The 18,893-nt window shown below is 43.2% G+C and overlaps 3 protein-coding genes across 10 annotated transcripts in view; 2 read left to right on the top strand and 1 right to left on the bottom strand.

Annotated features, from left to right (window-relative positions):
• The first annotated feature begins 6,546 nt into the window (after positions 1-6,546).
• On the top strand, positions 6,547-11,586 carry LOC120452475 (dynein axonemal heavy chain 1). Of its 2 annotated transcripts, XM_039636716.1 has the most exons (2): positions 6,547-7,054; positions 8,198-11,586. In XM_039636716.1, the coding sequence occupies exon 2, from the start codon at positions 8,326-8,328 to the stop codon at positions 11,425-11,427; it is 3,102 nt and encodes a 1,033-aa protein (XP_039492650.1). In that variant the 5' UTR covers positions 6,547-7,054; positions 8,198-8,325; the 3' UTR covers positions 11,428-11,586. The 2 variants fall into 2 exon arrangements, with proteins under 2 accessions (XP_039492650.1, XP_039492649.1); XM_039636715.1 differs by having other exon boundaries at positions 6,972-11,586.
• A 1,837-nt stretch (positions 11,587-13,423) lies between these two features.
• Positions 13,424-15,941, top strand: LOC120452478 (pre-mRNA 3'-end-processing factor FIP1). Its single transcript, XM_039636719.2, has 4 exons — positions 13,424-14,945; positions 15,010-15,102; positions 15,201-15,271; positions 15,323-15,941. Exons 1-4 carry the CDS (start codon positions 13,526-13,528, stop codon positions 15,827-15,829), a joined length of 2,091 nt encoding a protein of 696 aa, XP_039492653.1. The 5' UTR covers positions 13,424-13,525; the 3' UTR covers positions 15,830-15,941.
• Positions 15,942-16,884: 943 nt separating this feature from the next.
• The window catches only part of LOC120451081, a 57,946-nt gene continuing 55,937 nt past the window's right edge, over positions 16,885-18,893 (bottom strand). For all 7 annotated transcript variants that reach the window (XM_039634443.2, XM_039634442.2, XM_039634447.2 and 4 more), the window contains one exon: positions 16,885-18,846. In XM_039634443.2, the coding sequence (XP_039490377.1) occupies positions 17,706-18,846 (1,141 nt within the window). In that variant the 3' untranslated portion in view covers positions 16,885-17,705. The remainder of the gene's footprint in view (positions 18,847-18,893) is intronic.

The following is an 18,893-nucleotide window of genomic DNA, read 5'->3' on the forward strand; positions in this document are numbered from 1 at the left end:
AGAAATACAACTGACGCAGCGCTCCACTCCGGCGATCAAAGATGGTCAGTCTTCGTACATCGCAAATTATATATTTATTCACAGCGGCGGTGGAGAAACTAGAGACACGCTGCATAGACTTCGACAGTATTACTCAATAAAGTTATTGCGAAAATAGCTCTGAAGTCTTAATCCCCTAACTATGACAAACCCGAAAGTCGGGTGATCGAGGGTTCTTAAACCTTGTATAATCCGAAGTCAAAACAAGAGAATGCTCTAGTCGAGTTCCCGACTATCAGATACCCGTTACTCAGGTAGTGGGCGTGCGAACGAAAAATTTGAACACCTTCTGTAGTATCGGTAAAAATTGGGCAAAATTGAGCAGAATTGGTCAGACCAGATCGATTCCGTTTACTATAATATATTCTATATAGACTCAACAAAACAACCCTATGTGGTATGGCCTTGTTTTTTTTACCGCTGGTGTATGCCAGTATGCCAATGGAGCGAGTTGAGAGAAAACCACGCAGGGAGATTAAAGCGGCGGTTTCTGTGTCTGCAATTCTGCTCTCTGTGGCAAGTCGTCATCTTCTGCGGCACAGTTTCTTTCTGATGTAACAGCGGTTGGCGCGACTGCTTGTTGACCAGTTGGCAATTTCCATTTTCATTCATGGCTGCGATTTGGCTAGCTGGCCAGTTGGCTGTGGGCCACTAGAGTACCGTCGAAATCACTTTCGCTTTCTGAGCCTCTCTATTTTAGCGGTTGCGTCGATGGCTTCGCCGCTAGCCGTGATGGCCACCCTTGTTTACGGGGTTGCAGACGCCTGGCAGACGGATGGTGGCACACATCTTGCCAACGGGTGCATTTGCCGCTTGCGAAAGGGGAGCGCATGCAACAAGTGCGCGGAAGTCTCCGGGCAACCGAACGGAAAACAGGAAAAACCCCGATCGGTGCAGAGAGACAACGGTTCGGAGTCGATAAACCGTTACCTGCATGCCCAAGGCCTAATTTCTGGACTGGCCAGTCGGCTGGTTGCCCGAAAACTTGGCCAACTGGAAATACGATTTTATATTCTCCGCGTTCGCTACTTTCTTTTCGAATCGATTTTGTCGATATCTGTTCTACACAGCCAGATACCCTTGTCGGTCATTAGTTCCTCATCAACCCACTTTAAGGACGTGGTTAGGCGGCGCTGTCAGGTTTTCGCGGGCCCGTATTCCCTGTCGCCTGGCCCTTTAAAACTTAAAATTATATGTTGAAAATACCATTAATAGACATGCTGTATAAACAGCTCCTTTCTTGTAAACTAAAGGGCACAATAGATTATATATTTCTCGAAAGTGTGTTGCAGAGAGATGAAAGGGATTAGCATCACAGCCGATCTGTCCATGGCAGTTAGTCTGTCTGTGCGTAGTTCTAATAGTTGTCACTCCTACCACGTGCTTACAAAAATTGTCCGTGTTTAAACAAAATTCAATATCGGACTATAAGAAACCCTTTGAAATAAATTATAAATTAAAAACAGAGCGAACTACTTACTACATGCTGATTGAGCTGAATAACTAGTGTCAAATAGTTGCGGCACTGGACTTATAGCGATCTCTCTTTTTAATTTCTATCCTAGCTGGTTCTTTGTTTAAAATGTTTAATTAAAAATTTAAAATAAAATCGGGTCTTTACGAGTGATCGAACTCTCTAGAATGCACAAACATGTACGTTTAAGCCTGAATATTTCGGCGCGAAAGCTCATATGCAAAACCATATTACCTACTAATCGGGTCAAAGTCAGATACTGGTATCGAGGGTCTTGAAGATTACTTGTATTTGTTACAGCAATCAAAGACAACGCAAATTAACGAGCTTACAAAACTAAAATAGCAACACGTAATCCGAAATGGATTTCATGGTCAAGTTGCGCAGTGTCGAAGACCCAATTTGTGGGTAGATCGGAAGATGCAGTGCAGCTCTATAACGCTGATCTAATGATCAAACGATAATCCATGCCCAGAAATACCTTTCACAAGCCTAAAAGGTGGCACGGATGCCATAAATTCATTCTATATTATAAATTTATAAATAAGTGTTCACACGTTTGTATACTTTCGTGTAAGTATATGCATATGAACACGCTTGTGCTCGTATATTTCGGCGATATAGTAACGCTTCATGAATTACTCGTGTCATAACTACTAAAACTTTACGTATATTTGTGTTATTACCGAGAAGCGACTAGGACTGCATAATTAATGTAAAAAGAAAGTACAAATTAATTATTTAACGATTGTACGCAGTTGCCTTTATTTTAAGTGAATTATGAATATGTAATTGCAATTTAAAATCACTGCGACCAAGTAAGTAGTAGAGTGTTCAAGTCCGAATTCTAGAGGCAAAATTACAGGAAACATTTTTTGATGTTCGAATAAAACAAAAAGTTTTTTGGCAAATCGATAAAAATTTACACGACTAATACAAAAATGAAAAAATATCAAAACATTTTTCAAAAGTGTGGGCGTGGCAGTTTTCGGCGGTTTGGGGGCGTTAGAGTGGGCGTGGCAACATGAATCGACAAACTTGCGCTGCTTCTATGTCTCTGGAGTCTGTATCCTTAATCTCAACTTTCTAGCTTTTGTAGTTCCTGAGATCTCAGCGTTCATACGGACGGACAGACGGACGGACAGACGGACGGACAGACGGACATGGCCAGATCGACTCGGCTATTGATCCTGATCAAGAATATATATACTTTATATGGTCGGAAACGCTTCCTTCTGCCTGTTACATACTTTTCAACGAATCTAGTATACCCTTTTACTCTACGAGTAACGGGTATAAATATACATATGAAAACAAAAAGAAGCGTTCAAAAAAAGTTATTTTCGTATAATATACTTATTTAGTGAAAAGTGCAATTTTTTTTCCAACATAAAGTAAATTATCTTTGTAACATTTTTAAATCGCTTATTCGTAATGTTGTTGTGGGCTAGGCAGTTTTGAGCGGTTCGTGGGCGTGGAAACATGACTCAACAAACGTGCGCTGCGTCTATGTCTCTCGTAGAAGGAAGTAAACCAACTGTAAACAAATAATACGAAAGTAGATATTACAGTTCTCCGATTATTTGATACCCGTTACTCAGCTAGTGTAAAAGCAAGTTTGTGGACGTTAGAGTGCAAAAAGATTTTTGGAAAATCGAGCGCATTTAATGTGAAAAAATATCAAAACATTTTTTAAAAGTGTGGGATAGGCAGTTTTGAGCGGTTTGTGGGCGTGGCAAAAACTGTATGCTTAATCTTAACTTATTACGAGTAACGGGTATAAAAACATGAATCATCAACACTTTTGTAAATAGTTATACCCGTTACTCGAGTAAAAGGGTATACTAGATTGGTTGAAAAGTATGTAACAGAAGGAAGTGTTTCCGACCATATAAAGTATACAATATATTCTGGATCAGGATCAGTAGTCGAGTCGATCTGGCCATGTCCGGCTGACCATCCGCCTTTCTTTTGCCACGCCCACAAACGCCTACGCACTTCCACTACCTGTGTAACGGGTATCAGACATTCGGGAAACTCGACTATAGCGTTCTCTCTTGTTTTATTTAATTTCGATTTTTTCATTTGTCTTGCAAATTTTTAGTCACAATTATGGGGACAAAGTCAGAAATGAAGAAGCCAGAAACAATATAAAACAGTTATGGGGTAAAGTACTTCTAGATTGTGCGGGGACAGATTAGGATATCTGTTTAGCAATGCCATTTTTAGTTTTTTAGATATATGCCTGGATTTTGTTGTTTCGTATTTAAAATTTTGTAGTATTTGCATCGGTGTTAATATCTTTCGTGATATGATATGATATCGCGACGATATTTTTTACACACAAGATATTTCGATTTCTGATCTCCTCGAAAGCAAATAAAAACGGTGGCCCTAGATCACTGGCTTGGATATATTGAGACAAAAGCGCATGTAAATGGCGGACCGCTTACACCTGACGGCTTCTAGTCAGGCGTTCGATTTATGTACATATGTGCACATGTAATTTGTTTGGCTGCTCGGGAAGGTCAGACCCATGGAAAACTGATCAAGCTGCTGAAACACACGATAAAAGTTCTCATCGCAGGCCCGCACTGCGTTAATGGTATTAAAATGCATTTGTAGATACGTACATATGCACATGGATAATTCCAAATGCATAGGTTACTGGTGTCAGACTTGGATGTTTTTGCTTTTTTGCGACTTTGCTTCGGGCGTTCTAAATCGAGGAGAAACCACTAATACTGAGGGTTCGGCTTTCATAACACTGGCGCGAAAAAGGGCATAATACCAAAAAGGGCATAATAACCACTGCATTAAGACAAAAACAATGAAACTAAAATACCCAAAAGATAGACCAGGGGGAAAATAAAAGAAGGGACAACATCAGACGTTTTCTGTCGTCAGGCAAAACGAGCCTTTGAGGGGAAAATAAAGTAAATGTGCGAAATGTATAGGTCTTGTCAAAGTCAGAAGAAGCAGAAAAAAAGATGGCTTCGAAAAGCCGAAGTTTTTGTACGCTTGCAGATGGGAAATTGGAGGCCACCGAATCTATCGTTGTTATTTGCTGGTATATTGTATTAAAGTATTTTATTATGGCAGCTCAAAAAATTTTTTAGACTTGAAAACTAGAATCGTTTGCCCATGCTTGTCCATTCAATCAGATTTAAATCCCTATATGACCAAATTAAGATCAAGATATAGATTTACATATATATACATTATTATAGATCTATATTATATCGATCGATCTATCGAATCTATAGTTACTGCAAGTTTCAAAATAACATTTAAAATTCGAAACTATAACCTTAGACTTTCCTAATAAGCAGACGATAGCTGTGTATCAACAGTAGTTCTTTTCGACGAAGAAGCCACTGGATTCGTATTACCATCATGAATTGGATCTGTTCATCTCACCGCAGATAACGGAAAATTTGTCTTTATAGCACAGCAGCAGGTCGTGAACCTAGTTCTCTTAACTCTGATGATGCTGTCACTGTCCATCTAATGCTTGTGTCCACAATATGGAAACATCAAATGGTACGGAGATCGTGTCCCAGCATCGGAGACGAGAGTCTCAGGGGCCTATTATTGTTCTCTTCTTTCTCTATAAGGCAAACCGGTTAAAGAACTTTCAGCATAATAGCAGTGCTCAAAAGTGCTTATTAAGCATGCGCTGCCAAAACACATATTAGCGAGCACCTACAAACCAGAGGACTAACACATGCGATTTCTATAGCCCAGTTCTCTTGGACTTTAGACGAATTTTTTTATTGGCTCGAATAATTTGAGAGTGCTTGTGGGGGTGACCCATACAGCCAGCAGATTGTATGTCTCATCTGTGCTGAATTAGCCACAATCTTGTAATCTACCGTGTAAGCGCTGGTGAATATTTGGATTTGATTTGTTTTCCGAGCAATCTAACCAGATAATATGTTTACTGAGTTCTAAGCCAGTCGCGCCACCCAAATACCTGACAATTACCTCTACGCAAGGTCCAAGGTGCAAAGCGATCAATTAGCACTTTAGCACTGCATTTTTGCAATCTATTTGCATAGGCGAAAACCCTTGACTCTTTACGAAGCTCTAGGTTCGGTTTTCTATCCACCGGCCAGCGTTAATTGATGTCACACCACATTCTCCAGGTGGTACATTGGTACATACACATATCTGATCAAAGTATTTAGCGCACTCGTTGGCTGACCCTAAAAAACCTGAAAAAATGCGAATGCAACCACATTTCTCGACGTTTCCGCATTCGCCGGACAGGTGAAACTTTTTGATTGACTGACATAGGCGACACACCATACTGCACTCCACCAAAGGTACACAGTAGGGGAAAACAAGATAGCGAAATGCGTACGGCGACGGAAACGATCGTATTTAAGTCAGACCTAGCGCCATTTCTCGAAATACTTAAGTAAAAGTAAACTAGTAGTCTATAGGAGTAAGCAATTAAATCGAAAATGAGAAAGATCGATAATAAAATACAACTTATTGTTCATAAAAGTATCACTAAAAAAAAGTATCCAATATATTCGAAGTAGCATATAAATTCCTACTTATACCCGCATTTCCAAAATAAAGGTTTTTTTTTATCTCAATCGGGAAACTATTGTCGAAAATATAATTTATATTTTTTTTTCATTAAAATTTACATAATACAAAAAATAAAATTCGAAATAGTAGCATTCGTCTTATCCTACATATGTACATATGTATATATTCATCCCTCTTACAAAGGGCGCCCACGTCCCTGGGCGCTCTCGCTTAGCCGCCGACACGTGTGAGCTCTTTGCTCTCTTAGTTGGCTGTTGCTTCGCGGCGGCTCTCTTCGGCACCGCCTGCTGCCGCTGCCACTACCATAGCGAAAGGGCGCGGCGGGAAGCAGAGCAAGAAACAGTGGTCTACCGCCACTTTTTTAATTAAACCATGAACCCACGGCAATGGCGGTGATGACTAATATAGCCCGAATCGGAAGGCAAAGGTGGAGCAGCTGGAAAATGCCTCCGCGCCGTGGCGTTACTCACCTGCGAGAGAGGCAAGCGGCAATTGGAATGGAAGAGGAATTCCGTGTGCACACATACGAATGCACTCGTACACGGCCACAAATACGCACTCGCGAAGGAGAACGAACGCAAGTGTAGAAGGGCCCGCGTTTAGGAATTGAACAATCGACTAGTTTCCGCTTGGGCTTTCTGCCGATACTTTCGATACTGATACTTCGATACCGCGGGCTGGGATGCCGATGGCTATGGCGATGGCAACAAACAACAGTAACGCCACAAAAAATTTTTTCACTTTAAATTAGCTCGACACACACACACGCACCGCATTGGATCTCACCAATATATCCGACAACAAAACGTAACAGACTTCGCCATGCAGAAAATGCGATCAAACTCAAAAAAACTACATGTGATTCCAAAAAAATATATATTTATATTGAATTACTTCTTAGTCAACTAGCCATATCTTTGGGTGTTTATGGGAAACGACAACGCGAGTGAAATCGTGCAGCAACAAAGAGCGCGTTTTGTAAGTCGCATAAAAATATTTTTGTACAAAATGTTCTCACAACTTCAAACATGTTCGATTGGGTTGGCAGAACCTAAACAGGCACTAGTGTTGCTGTTTTAGCATTTTTAAAGCTCAACCTAGCTAATAGGGGTGGTCAAAAGTATTTTTTCAATTGTTTTTCAATTGAAAAAAAAGCTCGTTGTGTAAATACTTTTGACCACCTCTGTATTTGAAAATGGATACGCCCGAAAAATGTGTTAAAGGCATTACAGATAAAACGATTTAATCCGAAAATGACAAGTATAAACTGACTAACACCAAAATGGAACACTAGTTCTGTCTACCACATTTGATAACCTGGAAGAAAAGTACCAAAGATACACTAAAATAAAAGGGAATAAAATTTCTAGGCTAAACTAAATAACTAAAATAGAATGTTAAATATTTTTTAATATTGTTAGTAATTAAAACAAGAGAGAACGCTACAGTCGAATTCCCGGCTTATCGGCTTTCAGCTAGTGAAAGTCGGGGAACTATAGCGCTGAGACCGATGCATACATACGGTCCTGATAAAGAATATATATACATACTTCATATGGTCGGAAACTCTTCCATCCACCTATTACATACTTTTCCACGAATCTAGTATATTCTTTTACTTTACGAGTAGCGGGTATACAAATCAAAACCTTTTTTGATAATGTGGCTTGGATTTTAATAACTTAGCCTTGATAGTTCCTGAGATCTGGTCTTTTATACGGACAGACGGACATGGGCAGTTCAGCTCGGCTCTTGATCCTGATCAAGAATTGTATACTTTTCAACGAATCTAGCATACCTTTTACTCAATGAGAAAGCATGCAGACTTCAGAGACATAGACGCAGCGCAAGTTTGTTGACCTATGGCGTGGCACTCTAACGCCCACAGACATACAAAAACTGTCAGAATTGTAATTTCTTCTTCGCACTTCCACTAGCTGAGTAACGGGTACAAGATAGTCGGATAACTCGACTATAGCGTTCTCTCCTTGTTTTGTTAACGTTTAGTAAAAGACAACAGTTATAAATTTATTTTGTAACAATCAATAAATACACCTTTTTGGAAGGAACGTCACTTTCCCATTTAAATTCACCATAACAATATATTTCATATGGATCCAGAAAACTTGGAGGTGGGACACAATTATGAAGGTTCCCAGGAATCCTATGCGAGCAGCACCAGTTCAATTAGCAACAATGGACAAGATGACACTCAATTTAAGCGTGAGGCTGAAAAAGCTATCTGCATCATGCCGCCCCGACCGGGAACTACTATGATGAACTATCAGGAGCTATATATTCCACGGAACCAGCTCACAGATGTATATTACCCTATTCAGGAGGCGCAACGATGGCTTACTCTAATGGACAAGATGGGCAAGGCCCACCGTTTTCCACTGCCTACGATTCTGCCGAAAGTGATCCAGACCCGCTACGTGCCAAAGCGTCATCTTCCAAAGGACGTTGAAGTGGACCGGAGGCGTCGTCAGTACCAGAAGATCAACCTAGTAAAAGAGCTGGCCAAGGCGGGACTTACTGACGACGTCCTCCAGCCCACCGAGGAACAATACAATGTAATGTCCGAATTCGCCTTCCCACACAAGTTTCCCCTGAGCTACTTCGACGACAGCAACTTTGACATTAACTCTCCGGCGGCCTGGTTTGAGCTGGGAGCTGTCGGAAATACCCACTACCCGCTTCCAGCGAAGGCGTACCTGCCCTATAACCAAAGTCTGTTAAACTGCCAGTGGGGCATGGCAGCTGTTACCGCTCACCACGAGGACTCCGACCTTTGGACACTCTTATCGCTGGAGGACGGATGCACGTACACGGTACCTAAGCTTCAGTTCATGTTCATGGCCGAAGACCCGCACAAGTACATCAAGCGGCTGCAGGCCGCTGTTCACGAGCGGCACAAGGGAGAGCAACTTATGCTAATGGAGCTGATCGTGGATTGCGTCCTGCACGAGGATATTGAGTCAACCGTGTTCTATAGCTTTAAGCCCATAGAATCGGTCCTGCAGGCGGCTACGGCGTCCGCGCAGTGCAAGAGGCGACTACGCTCCGAGGTGAACTTGGTGTTCGAGCGGCTAATGGCCCTATATGAGTTGGAGCAGTTTATCCTTAAGATGCCCAAAGAATTTCCCCAGTTCCGGAATATCAACCTCAAGGAATTTCTGCCCCGGTCTTTCGCCGTGGACGTCTCCGGGAAGGAGCGCCTAGAACTGCAAGCCCTTGGCATAACCATGCAAGAGAAGCGGTATGACTTTCTAAAGGCTAGTTTGTTTTACTGTGGCGGTGGCATCGAGGCCATGGCCGGAGTGGCCATCGAGTGCCAGTACATCGAAACACTTTCAATCTTCATCTGCAGCTTTAGCAAACCTCTTGCACTAGTGGACTTCCTTCAGGCGCAGGAGGCGCATAGCGACAACGTTGCTACGTTCCTTAAGGTCTATTGGCCGCAACAGCTGACAACGGTCATTACCGTAGTACTCCGAGCCCTGGGAAAGGGCTGGCTGGACATCTCCCTTAACACTTGGACGGTCTATCTCATGTGCAAAATCTCGCGGTTTATACTGCAGGTCAAGTTCCGTATGCAGGAGTCAATGGAGGTGCTGCTCGAGACGTCTCTGATAAACTTCTCGCACTTCGTTTGCGACCCTTGCCTGCAATTCCTTGAATTGAAGTCCAACTACAAGTGGACCAATAACTACATAGACACCGAGTTTCCTTTTCAAAAACCTGTATTCGCCATGACCCTCGGCATCAGCGATGATCGCAAAGTATTTTACTCCACTGACCCGGATGAGTTCCAGCCGGGGCTGGTCGAGATCTTTAAGAAGTGCCTGGAGAAATCGGCTGGCGTAAGGTGCATAGATGGTTCTGTCATGAGTTTTTTGAAGTTCGCCCCTAACCTGTATATCCTCACGGTAGAGCTTATTGAGGACAAGTTCCTGAAGGAAAACGAGCTTCTGAAAAACTGCTACGCCAAGGCGGTGCTGCCCCTCAGGGCATACGCTCGACACTACGAGAGGTTTATCGACTTCTATCTTCTTAATATCACAACCTATATGCAGGCATATGCTGAAGCCCACAAGCCATCCTCGGAGGTAAAGCGGGACATTCTCGAAAACAAGCGATTGAAGGAGGAGGTCCGCGAAATCCTGCCTGCCTTTATTACCATTGGACCGTTTTACATAAACGTGGATACAATGAAGCAGTTTATGATAAAGAAACGCATTGAAGTCGTGAGGCGGATTTTCGAGTATTACGTTGACCGAATGTATGAGACGAATGAGGCTCTGCTGGACCGTTGCCTGGAGATGTTCCGCAGAATCGCAGAACGTCCAATAAGCATTGAACACCTGTACGAGATTCGCGACTTTGCACAAACCGTTCCGGATTTAGTGGATGAGCTAAAGGCTGATATTCAGGTTATGTGGCTGGAGTACGACCTGCTGGACAGCTTCTTTTACAACCTGAGTGACCACCAGTTCGCCATGAAGTGGAACGTGTATGCATGGCCGCACCAGATAATGGTGCGATTGTCCACCTTGAAAGACGAGCAGAAGGTGGACATTGAGGAGTTTCTCCGCCTGCACGCCAGCGAGTGCCAGGCGTTTGAGGAGCGTCTGGAGTCCCTCAACGACGAGGTGCAGGCCTACTCACTGGCGTTTAATACGATCCGCGCCCAGGAGACTTCAGTAGATATTAAAAAGACGTGGGCCCTGATTAAGGAGCTCGAGAAGATCAGCCAAACACTGCAATTCCGGCAGGAACTATTTGAGCTAGAGCCACTCTCTGTTGAATTCCTGGAGAGCATAATCGCGAGCTTTAATCCCTATAAAAACCTGTGGTACGCCTGCGCAAACTTTTTAAAGCTCGAGGACGCTACCTTGGGCAACCCGATAGCGCAGATGGACTTGGAGGATGTGTGGAATAGTCTGATGAGGCTTCGCGATGAACTCACCGAGTCAATGAAAATATTTCACGAAAAAATCGAGATTATGGATGTGGCCAAAACGTTCATTGCAAAGATCGACGATTTCGTTCCAGTTTACAATAGCATTAAGGATATTCGAAATGAGAACTGGATGTACATTCACTGGCAAGAACTAGGAGCGGTGACCGGGCAAGAGATTAAGTACTCCGTAGCGATGAACTATCAGTACCTCATACGTAAGGGAATCTTGGACTTCCTGCCCGAAGTCCATATTATCTCAGAGAAGGCCAACAACGAGGCGGAGGAAATTCGGTGCGCCATCGAGGAGGAAGAGAGGCGAAAGCAGGCCGAATTGGATGCTCTGCTGTTGCGCAAACAACTCCGCAAGTGTCGCAGGGATATACTGTAGTATACTGTAGTTGTTGAAATCGTTTGAATGCACTACAAGATAGTTTCTGGATAGACATCTATCTGCCTGAAACAACGGCTCGACTGGGCTCTGGGATGGTGTTCTGTTTTTCCCTCTTTATAGCCGTAACACGTAAAGTAAATGGGTGTAAAAGATTCATTGTAAAGTATATATATTCTTGATCATGATATTAGCCGAGTCGATCTGGATATGTCGGTCTCTCCGTCCGTATGAACGTCGGGATCTCAGGTACTATAAAATATAGAAATATAGAACATAGACATAGCGCAAGCTTGTTTCCTGAGAAGAGAGACAGCTGTTAAGGAGAACGTAACTCAAGTAATGTGGTGGATTGGGACCCATGGCGCCAAACTTCCCGGCGGCTCTGAGGAAACCTTTTTTCACGAGCCTACTACGGCTATGAGTCCACACAAGAGTCTCAGAGTCATGTGCAGCAGTTTCCACCGGGCATACCGAATCTGAGATGACCGTGCCACCGCTGCAGATGGGCGGTCCACCACCCAATTTACACCCCAAATATGAGTGCGCCGCCGTAGATGAGAATGGGCAGATACATTGAAAGTAATATGTCTTTTGCCCTCTACATTTCAGTTCGTGGCGATCGTGAGCGCAGAAGGCGCTAGAGGGAAAAGCTGTTAAAAAAAATATAAGGTTTTTAAAAGCGAAATTTTTGAGATATTATAATACTTTTTTATACAGCTGAGAAAGGACTTCCTTAACATGCTGCGGGAGCGACATGACATCAAGAGGCACACTAGGGGGATCCGAGGTACCGAACACTGGACTCGGTCTATCGTGGGGAGTACTTTGAAGACTAGCGATCTCTTGACAAGGATAAGAAGAAAGATAAAGATAAAGAGAAGGACAAAGATATGGAAAACGACAAGGATAAAGAGACGGAAAAGAACAAGAATTAAGTGAAGGAAAATGACAAAGAGAGCTCTCGTCGGGAATGTACTCGAGTAACCATAGATGCGATCAACAACCGAGTCGATAGAGCCTTGTCCGTTTAAGGGAAACTATCTCGAGTCTTTTCTATTTCAGGACTTATAAAAAGAATCAAGATAGAACGCTATAATCGAGTTCCTTAAGGGAGAACATTAATGACACCTTTGGGCGTTAAAATGGGCATGAAAACATCAGGAACTTAAATTGCGCTGCGTCAATGTTTCTGGAGTCTGCCTAATGTAAACTAGCACTAGCATTTATGTATAGTTTGGACAGGCATGGCCAGATCGACTCGACTAATGATTCTAATCAAGAATATATATATATATATATACTCTATACGGTGGGAAACGCATCCGTCTACCTGTTACATACCTTTCAACTAATCTAGTACACACTTTTACTCTACAAATAACGAGTATATCTACACGACGACGCTTCATTCCAAGAGGTAAAACATTACGAGGAGTAACGTAAGCCATTTAGCTAAAGTTTTCATTTTAATTTCTTATTTTTTGTTAAGTAAAACATTTTTTAAATGTTAAAGTTATTTGTATTTTCACTTAAAATTATTATGTTCTGTAAAAGGTCCAGTACTCAGGCAAACAGAAAGTGGCCCAAAAATAATAAACTATGTTTAGCCATATATGCCTTAGTGTGTAAACATAGAATTTATAAGCAATTTAAATTGCCGCTGTGGTAGCTGCTATTGCTGTAGCATTAGTTATGACTGATCAAAACCTATTTTCAGATTGTAAACAAATGTAAACAAGCCGTGGTGGTCTATCGAGAGTGATCGATAGCTCAAAAAATGTATAAAATTATATATCTCTTCGACGGCATTTAGTATTTTTTTTCGACCGAATACTACTGTTTAAAGACTTCAACCAAACTGTTGTAATCAAAAATTTATGCCTTTTTCTGTGATGTCTTTTTAGAAATGCCGGAAAACAAGGGCTTAATATAGAAATCTAATTAAGTAAAAAATAATATTTTTATTGAAACTGTCAGAGGTGGTGGTATTTTTAATTTATTGGGGTGGTCACACTGGCGCGCTGTGTTTCTTGTAAAATATTTGTCAATTGCTTTGGAATCTGAGCTGCCGTTTACGCGTTTCTGAGAAACTACAATGGCAGATGACACAAATGAGGACAGCTGGCTATATGGAACCTCGAATCCTGACTCGACTACCGGAGAGCTGGGAAACGGCGGGGATTCTCTGATGGCGGAACACGAGTCGGTGGCTGAGGCTCAGGCATTGGCTGAATTGGTGGCCGGCGAAAAGATGGGCGCTTCGGTAGGGACTGATTCCGCTGAAGACTCGCCGCGCTGTCCAAAGGAAGAGGTGCCCGAGTACTCGGAGTTCGACGATCCCGCGCAGGAAATGGAGGAGGACGAGGAAGCTTTGCCCAGCAAAGAAAGCAGGAGCAGGAGGGAGCGCGACAGAGAACGGGATCGTGGTCGGTGCGCGGATAGGGCGGACGCCCGATCATCGCCAGACCCAGAGGACGACGAGATGAGCGATGGTCCTGCCGTCAGGAGGGAAAGAAATGGCTCAGGGTCCGATGAAGACGAAGACGACGACTCGGACGACGATATCAATGTGGTTATCGGGGACATTAAACAGGCCCCCAGCACCTACAACATCAAGCAGCGACCCAACCTGTTGGCTGGAGGCACTGGTGCTGCAGGAGACAAGGCCAAGCCGTCTGGTCAGGCGGGAAAGTTCAGCATCGAGGACTTTGAAGGTGCCGGCACCATCAACGGAGTGGCCGTGCACGAGTTCAGTATTGATTCGCTTGAGGAGAAGCCGTGGCGCAAGCCTGGAGCGGATATTACTGACTACTTTAACTACGGATTTAACGAAGAGACGTGGCGCGCTTATTGTGAACGCCAGAAACGATTCCGCGTGGCGGAGAGCGGTGTCGGACTGGCCAGCCTCACTCAGAATGTGAATCAAAATGCACCTATTGGAATCCTCACAGATGGCGGAATGGGCATGGGACCTCCCGGAATGCACAATATCCACTCGATGGTGGGAATCGGCGGAGAAAGCGGAATGCAAATGCCCCCACCGGGAATGCCGCCTATGATGCAACACCAGTCGCGATCCGGAATGGGAATAATGCAGCGTCCGCCGAGACCAATCTCAACCACTGGTGGTGATAGGGGGGGTGATCGGGAGAGAGCCGTTAAGGAGAACGCCATTCAGGTGATGACCGCCGAGTGCCGGGAGTATTCTCGTGGTGGCTTGGGATCCATGCCGCCAAACTTCCCACTACCCGGCGCCTCTGAGGAACCCTTCTTTCACGAGCCAGAACCCTTTGACTACGGCTATGAGCCCACACAAGAGTCGCAGTGGAACAATGACAATGCCGGATGGGTACCCAGTGGGATTAAAGAGCTAACTCCAGGTCATGCGCATATGCAAACGCCTCCACTGGGCATACCTCCTCCTGGGATGAGTGTGCCACCGCCGCAGATGGGCGGTCCACCACCCAATTTACGCGGCATTATGCCACCCAACATGCGCATGCCTCCAAATATGAGTGCGTTCAGGATATTTTGATTTAACATGTCCTATGCCCGGCTTATTTATATTTTTTCTTGCAGACATGGGACCGCCACCAGGAATAATGATGGGAGCAAATGCGCTACCACAGATGAGAATGGGTGTGGCACCGCCACAAAGATTGGTCATAGGCGGTAAGTACAAAACTCGTACGATTTAATATTGAAATTATTGTTATATATTAAGCTTAAAGTATATTAAAGTAAAATGTCTTTTGTCCTCTACATTTCAGATCGTGGCGCCTACGACGACGATCGTGAGCGCAGAAGACGCGAGAAGGAGAAACTGCTAAAAAAAGATCAGGTATGTTTATAAATGCGACATTTTGAAGATATTATTATATTTTTTATGCAGCTGAGAAAGGACTTTCTTGACATGCTGCGGGAGCGACATGACATCGAGAGGCACACCAGGTGGTACGATATTAAGAAAAAGTTTGAGGCGGATCCAAGGTACCGAGCACTGGACTCGTCCTATCGTGAGGAGTACTTTGAAGACTATTTGCATCTGTTGAAAGAAGAAAAGCGCAAGGTACGTGACCTAAAAGAACGCGAACGACATCGCGAAAAAGAGCGTTCTCGTGACAAAGATAAGGATAAAGATAAAGAAAAGGAGAAAGATAAAGATAAAGAGAAGGACAAAGATAAGGAAAAGGACAAGGATAAAGAGAAGGAAAAGGATAAAGAGAGCTCTCGTCGGGAACGTTCACGATCCCGCGAAAAGTCCAGCCGTCGGAAGTCCAAGTCCCGTGAGAAAGATCGAAGCGAACGAGGCAGCAAGAGTAGCACCAGCAACACCGGATCCTCTAGTCGCAGCGAAAAGAAAAAATCGTATCGCAAGGACAAAGAAGAAGACGAATAGCACTTGATTATGTATGTACTTTTGAGAAGAGTAACAAGAGGAAACCATCTCAAGCTGTAGAACATAATAATAAAAATAAACAAAAAAAAATACAAACTAATACAAAAAAACATACTAAACAAAAATAATACTTTCAAACGAAAGACGAGTTTAAAGGAGGTAAACAAAAAATGTTGGTTTCTAATAATTTACTGTGAACAGGGTAATTCGTATACCCCTGATTCCAGCCAGATGTTGCAATGCAGTAGATGAGATATGTGTGATCATATAGTACGAGTATATACATTCTTTATCAACAACCGAGTCGATAAAGCCTTGTCCGTCTAATTAAAATAGGCGGCAGCGCAAGTTTGTTGACTGACGTTGTCACGCCCAAAACTGACACGCAAAGACTTTGTATAAGTATTGATATTAGTTCAATTTCTTCTATTATTTATTTTTGACACATACGCATAGGATAGGTGGAGATTACAATACAACTAGGCTATGGTAGAGCGGTTAGAAAATATACAATATATATTATGACACGGAGACAAACCCTTAATATTTTTCTACATTTGGTTTTGCTTTAAAGTAACAACGATTGTCTTTAGAAAACTAAATTCACGTAAGCGATTCTTATTTCATAGGTATTTTTAGATTTCCACTATATTCAACAATTTTCTCAATTATTATTAAAAATTAATCAAATTTTTTTTCTGTATAAAGGAACTTTATGTACCCACATTTATAAGTATATATATTTGAAAATCCACACGACTGAAACAAAAGAACAGTTAGCATTTGAAGATCAGATATTCAGTATGCAGACATTTTTATTACAATTTTATTTGTTTTAGTTTGAGTTCTTGTTGAAAAGTGTATAATAATTCCTTCTGCTGTTACCTGTCTTCTATATACGAAGTTTTAAAATAAATTTAAATATAAAATATAAATTAAAATAAAGTTCACATACATAATTACATGTCAAATTAACCAAATACATTAAGCATTTAGCAATTGCATTGAACTATTTTTGAACTAGAAGAATTTAAGTTATTTAATATGAACACTGAGTACACCTTTTCGTAAACTAAAATGTATATAAATAAGTAACGTTTATTTATATAAATAACGGAAGGTTTTTTGCTATTGAACATAAGATGCCAACTAGGTTATTAGTCACATCTTGAACTAAATTTTAATTGCAGCTAGAAGCAAGCTGCCCTGGATCGAGGTACTTTGCTTTTACATCACAACATTTTTAAATTTATATCATTCACATACTCACATTGCACTCTGGGCCTGGGAAGAATCGTTGGTGATATATAGTCCGCTGATGATTTTTCGCCAAATTGGGTTAGACTTTCAAATTTTGAATACATATTTAAAAGTTTCTTAATTTGAAATAGAATTAACGAGTTTCTAAAGTTGCTAAAAACTATTACTCTTTTGGTAAATACATTTATATGGTATCCCTTCCTTATGGTACCAGATTTTTTATGTTGCCACAATTTCTAATCACCCAACGAACTTAACTACTAGAATTTCACAATCATTAAAATTTAGGCGAAGAGCGTAGAAAAAGTCTGCAGTTCGGAAATATCTTCGACAGTATTGTATGAAAATGGATGACAAATAATAAGCTTTAGAAATCGCAGTACTAATTTTTTCATTTGTTCCACTGGCACTCTCACCCTCACACGAGTCATAGCCACATTTTTAAAGGCATCTTTTATGAAAATATATAAAGAGTAGATGTCAATGGAACATGGGTATTAAACAACATTTCTCCCGCTTGACCTCCCGCCCACTTACACACTCGCACACTTAAACTGGGTTCGGATGAGACCTAAAGCTTTGTTCGGCCCCCTTTTTGGGGGGCTTAGATTGTGCTCTATCTGCTCAGCAGCTGCTCTACATTAAGGGTCAGCTCCTCGCCGGGATGGGTGCCATTGTTGTTCACTGCACCATAGGAACGGGCACTATTGCTGTTTTGGGCATAGATCCCGTTCAAAGATCTCGACGGGGCCGGCGATGTGGGGGCGGAAAGCTGGGGCGAACTCAGAGGCGCCAGCGGCGGCGACTGCGCCTCCAGATTTGAGGGCGGACTGCGGTTTAAATTGCTGTCCAGGCTACTGTGGTGTTGCGAGGAGGCCGGCGACAGCGGGATCTCCTCGATCTTCTCCAGATCCTGAGTGATAGAGGCGGAGTTCTGCTTGTGGGACCGCGTCAGCGTTCCCTTGGGACTGCGATTAGTGTCGTGCAACAGAGGTATGTCCAGCATGGAGCTCTTGACACCCCCACCACAACCGCCCACCAAGCCCGAGTAGGTTGTTGCCTGCAGGGAGTACTGGTGGTGCTGCTGGTCTCCCTTCGCCTGCTGGTCGTCGCGATCCAAGCTGAACTGCCGACGCAGAAGGCGACTGGAGCCGGGCTTGCTGTCGAACCGACAGGCTCCTCCCCCACACCCGCTTCCGCTCAAAGCCATCGAGGGGCAGGTGCCTCCGCCACCTTGTCCACCACCCGCTCTGCCCGCCACACTGCCGTAGAGGTATTTCCCGTCGTAGAACTGAGTGAGGTTGCTCTCGCTGGGACTGAGGCATTTATAATGGTTGTATGGCGAACTGAGGTCCATCATCTCCTCAATCTTTTTGTACAGCCTGGAGCTGGATCCTCCCGTGGAGCTCGGCAGTCGGTTGAAGCTGTTCGGGTTAAGTAGATTTTCTGGAGTCAGTTCGGAGACCTTTCGCGACTGTGGACTGGTACTGCTGGGGGTTGTTTTGCCCGGAAACTCCGGACAAAGGGTGGCGTTGGGGCTAATGGTGTTGGTGGAATTGGACTCCAGGGAGTACGAGTTGGGGAGATTCGCCCCGTAAGCTAAATCTGCGTTGGTGGGTGGTGTTATCTCGACCTTCACCTCGACGGTTTCCCCAGCCAGCGAGGAGCTCTGCGAAGAGGAGGGATTTGTGCTCGTCCGAGATTTGTTTGCCTGCCCCTTCAGCGTTATTGAGTTACGTATAAGGGACTCATCCAATCTGCGGAAAACCAATAATCAGTATTACCAAAAAAGATATAGATAAGA

The sequence above is a fragment of the Drosophila santomea genome, chromosome 3R (genome assembly GCF_016746245.2).
Source record: "Drosophila santomea strain STO CAGO 1482 chromosome 3R, Prin_Dsan_1.1, whole genome shotgun sequence".
Classification (NCBI taxonomy): Eukaryota; Metazoa; Arthropoda; class Insecta; order Diptera; family Drosophilidae; genus Drosophila; species Drosophila santomea.

Coding starts and splice junctions, on each gene's coding strand:
- LOC120452475 (XM_039636715.1), top strand. CDS start 8,188: ATGGATCCAGAAAACTTGGAGGTGGGACACAATTATGAAGGTTCCCAG.
- LOC120452478 (XM_039636719.2), top strand. CDS start 13,526: ATGGCAGATGACACAAATGAGGACAGCTGGCTATATGGAACCTCGAAT. Junction 14,946..15,009: donor GCGCATGCCTCCAAATATGA/GTGCGTTCAGGA, acceptor TTTTTCTTGCAG/ACATGGGACCGCCACCAGGA. Junction 15,103..15,200: donor ACAAAGATTGGTCATAGGCG/GTAAGTACAAAA, acceptor TCTACATTTCAG/ATCGTGGCGCCTACGACGAC.